Consider the following 4047-nt stretch of genomic DNA (forward strand, 5'->3'; position numbering starts at 1 on the left):
ATGAAATGTGGGACAGGCGTGCACAATACCTGGGTTATGGTCGTCGGATTACGAAGCAGGGGCAGCCGGCACCCAATGGGCAGATGAAGGCACTGCTCGTGCATAGGGTAATGAGCAACGCCAAGTTCCCCGCGGCGCGGCCCCGCCGCACCCATTGAGCGCTAGACCACCCAAATTGCACTGAATCGCCGATATTCTACGCACTCCAGCACTGTGTAGTGCATACCCGCTGCATGGTTCAGCTCTGCCTTTCCGCCTAACTGGACATGGATGGAGCACACACACGCTGTGCCCGCACGCAGTGACACTAGCACCCAAAGCGACCTCGCCAACGTTGTATCCGTTGTAGTTGAATACTTAGACTCATGTAGCCGTCTGGCATTACGGGCATCATTCAGAGGAGCACGCAACGCGCACGATGCTGCCGCGACCAAACTCTCCGTTCACAGCGCGAAGCTGATCAGTGTTTACGGTCATGGGCGCCATGTGGAAGACGTTATTGCTAGCACAGTCGCTAGTATGGCGGCAAGAGGGCTTCGCCCGAAGGCAGTGCGGGTGGTGTGTGGCCCGAGCAGCAACGCCGTGCCTGACCCCGCCACCCTCCTCGCTGCCCTGTCAGCAGCGCTTGGGAGCTCCGCTTCCATGGTGCAGTTTTTGGAGCTGCAAGCTAGTCCACGCGCGCTGGACAACTCCCTTCGGGCTGTGTTAAAGGAGCAGTGGCAGGGGGTGCGCCGTATGTGCCTGGGGCTTGCCCCATCCACGCCTTTCCGGGCACCTGCGCCCTCACGGCCGCCCGGCAGCACACTACTGGGGGTCTCACAAAGAGCGGGTCTGGGTGAGCAGGACGCGCCCGCTGGCAGTGAGAGCAGCCCAACCCAACCGGCTTCCAGCATATCAGCAGCAGACGTCAGCGTTGGCGGCAACGCCGTGGGCGACGCGATGCAGCTGTTGCTGCGTTCTGTGGGCACACTGCTGACAGACCTGGAACTCGTTCTGGATCCACACTCTCAGCCGGAACTTTTGGACCCAAATCTGGGACCCACGATGCTCGCAGCGTGCCCCACGCTGCAGCGCCTTCGCCTCCAGCTGGGACCGCTCGTGGACAGCGGCCTCGTTGTCCGGCCACCGCCCTCGCTGTACCGCCCCTTGCCGGCAGCCGCCTCCGCGGCGGCGGCACTGCTCCGCAGCATTGCCGGCCTTACGCACCTGCACTCCCTGGAGCTGGCGGGAAGCTGCTGGCCCCCTCTGTGGGCGGAGCTGGACGCGCCGGCCACCGGACTCGGCCTGGCGAGCAGCCTGCTGCCGATCACGGCGCTGAGCCATCTCACACGGCTGGTGCTGGGGCTGTCAGCGGACGCACAGGACAGCAGGCGCTGGCACGTGCGGTACGGCGGGTGCTGCCGGCAGCTGTTTGGGCCGCAGCCGGGGCCGCAGCCGGGGGCGCAGCCGCAGCATGGTCCGGAGCACAGCGCTTCCGAGCTAGGGCCTGTGGAAGGATCCATGTTTGAAAGACTGTTGGATCTAGACCTGGGCATGGATCTGGCGCTGACACTGCCCTGCATCCCGTACGGTGCCACGGCGCTGACGCGGCTGTGCGTGGGCGAGCTAACGGCGGAGTGGGCGTCAGAGGGTGAGGCAGTGTGTGGGGGTAGCAGGTTGGCTCGGGACGGGGCCGGTTGGGTTGGCAGGACCGGCATGCGGACGGGCGGGCCATGTGTGTTGCGGACTTGTTATCAGCTGCTGGATGTGTGACAGCAACTGTTGGGCAGCTGCATGCGGGGTCCGGTGGAGCGGTGCTGTGTTTTCGCCATCCAGTATCTCAAGAGGCACTGACCCGATGCCGTGTTTTGTTGCTGTGCCGTGCCGTGCCGTGCCCTGCCGTGCCACTGCAGCGCAGTGGGACATCCTGCCGGAGCCGCCGCCTCCTCTTCCAGCGGACATGTACGACATGTACGGCGGCGGCATGGCCCCGCCTGGCGCCGCCATGCCCCGTGTGCGACTGCCGCCCAACTTGAGGGTCCTCAAGGCAAGTGAGGACCGCGATACGGTAGTTCGCAGATCAAGCCCAAAGGCGTGCCCTCGCCCTTAGCATAGAACTGCCCGATCCGCTTCTTGGGGCCTGGAGCCGCAGGCACAGCAGTATTTCATGCAATCTCCTCTTCACTTCCTCGTCCTACCTTGCCTCACGCAAATCACGCCTCCCCTTTTTGTTTGTATCGATCTTTCCAAGGCGCCTGGCTCCGCATGCCGCCTGCTGCCGCCACCTGCAGGTCCGCTTCATGCCAGACGCGGCCATTCTGGCGGCACTGGCGGCGCTGCCCTCCTTCCGCGAACTGGACGTGTGGGCGCTGGGGCACCCGCAGGGTGAACTGTGCCTGGACCTGGCGTGTGTGGGCCGCCCCGGCCCGCCCCAGCTGGCGCCGCCGCAAGGCCGCGCGGCTGCACCAGCGGCGGCTGCGACCGCAGTTGTTGGGGCTGGAGGAATCGCAGTGGCAGCAGCAGCAGCGACGGGGCGGGAGCCGGCTGGGTTATCGGCGGCGGCACGGCGGTTGGGCGACACGGTGGCAGCGGCCGCGGGCCTGCTGCTGCGGGTGCTGCGGCCCGACGACTGGAAGAGGCACCCGCTCACGTTGAGGTAGGCCTATGCGGCTGGATCAAGGGGGCTGGGTGTCAAGGGTGACTGCTGGGATCAGCGCATCTCTGACTGTGGGTCTGCAGCCCGGATGTCGCGACGATGTCCCGCATGCAGCATGCAGCATGCTTCCAGCGACACTTGTGCCGCCCCAATGCCAAGGGCTTCTGCCGCACACAAGGCATGAACGGCGAGTCGCTGGCCGCAATGTGCCGCTTCGCGTTTGTGCCTCACGCCCTCACACCATCCCTCAAACCTCCTCTGTCCCCTGCCCCTCAACGCGCACCGCCACCCGGACAGACCCTCGACGTTCTCCTTCACTCGCTGGCGCTACGACCGGCTGCAGTGGGAGGGGCCGCACGGCGACTAGCTGGCGGCGGGCCTGGCGCCGCTTGCACACCAGGTGCGCACCGGCACCACTGTACCGTGTGCCGGGTTGCCGTGACTCAAGACGCTTTGACGCTTGGAGAGATGCACACGCAACACGCGCAATGCACAGCACGAGCGCATCGGGCCGCCAGCTTGCACAAGCCGCCTGCCGCACCCACTCTTGTCAGTTGCTGACGCCGTGGCTGATGTGGTTTGCCCCGTGCCCCACGCCCGTGCCCCCATCGCCTTGTTTGGTGTTGCAGGTGCGGCGGCTGCAGCTCAAGCACATGGTGTTGGAGGCGCGCGATATCAGCCTCATCTGCGGGGCACTCCCCCACCTGCAGGTGCGCAACTGCGCACTGCGCTGGGCCGAATGAATACCTTGACATCCACAGCGACGGGGCAGACAGGCATACGGGCGTTGCAGCGGGCGGGCAGCGTGGCTCGACAAGCAAGCTGCAAAGACAGCAGGGTCCGGGCTTTCTTGCGATTCGACTACATGTTTCTTGTGTACACCAATTTCTGGAGGTCAGAGGTCGACTGTATAACATGTACGGTATGATTGCAATGCCTGATGCTCACTTGATGCAGGAGCTCAAGGTTCTGGATTGTAGCTGTGCCCGTGCCCGGGACCATTCAGCCTGGCAACTGGTAGCGGCGGCGCACGGCGTGCGGTTGCAGACCGCCGGCCTGGAGACAGATGACATGTTTGACTCGGACACGGACAATGACACGTGAGGCGGGATGGTTTAGGCCAGCACCGGACAACAGCGCTGGCACAGGATGAGCGGGTGAACAGCGGGAGGCTAAGGGCGGGGGGGGGGGGGCCAAGCGTGGCTCTGAGCGGTGGCCTTTTCGCTTCCCTGGGATAAATGCATGCATATTGTTTGGCAGCATGTATGCATCAAGTCGTTTCTAATGGCCAACAGGGCACAAATCATTTTGGCGCGAGTGTCGAACTTACTGTACCGACAACCGACTGCAATTGAGACTATACCGTACGCAAATACCTTCATACAATTGCGTCAATCAGTGTGTAGGTTGCC

The 4047-nt window shown here is 64.0% G+C and overlaps 1 protein-coding gene across 1 annotated transcript in view; it reads left to right on the forward strand.

The window, feature by feature from the left end:
• The first annotated feature begins 386 nt into the window (after positions 1-386).
• The window catches only part of CHLRE_10g455551v5 (uncharacterized protein), a 3692-nt gene continuing 31 nt past the window's right edge, over positions 387-4047 (forward strand). The window contains exons 1-6 of the mRNA XM_043067052.1: positions 387-1630; positions 1893-2026; positions 2271-2635; positions 2933-3035; positions 3265-3345; positions 3593-4047. The exon at positions 3593-4047 is cut by the window's right edge and continues 31 nt beyond it. Of these exons, the coding sequence (XP_042920449.1) occupies positions 520-1630; positions 1893-2026; positions 2271-2635; positions 2933-3002 (1680 nt within the window). The 5' untranslated portion in view covers positions 387-519 and the 3' untranslated portion in view covers positions 3003-3035; positions 3265-3345; positions 3593-4047. The remainder of the gene's footprint in view (positions 1631-1892; positions 2027-2270; positions 2636-2932; positions 3036-3264; positions 3346-3592) is intronic.

This window comes from Chlamydomonas reinhardtii, chromosome 10 (assembly GCF_000002595.2).
Source record: "Chlamydomonas reinhardtii strain CC-503 cw92 mt+ chromosome 10, whole genome shotgun sequence".
Taxonomy (NCBI): Eukaryota; Viridiplantae; Chlorophyta; class Chlorophyceae; order Chlamydomonadales; family Chlamydomonadaceae; genus Chlamydomonas; species Chlamydomonas reinhardtii.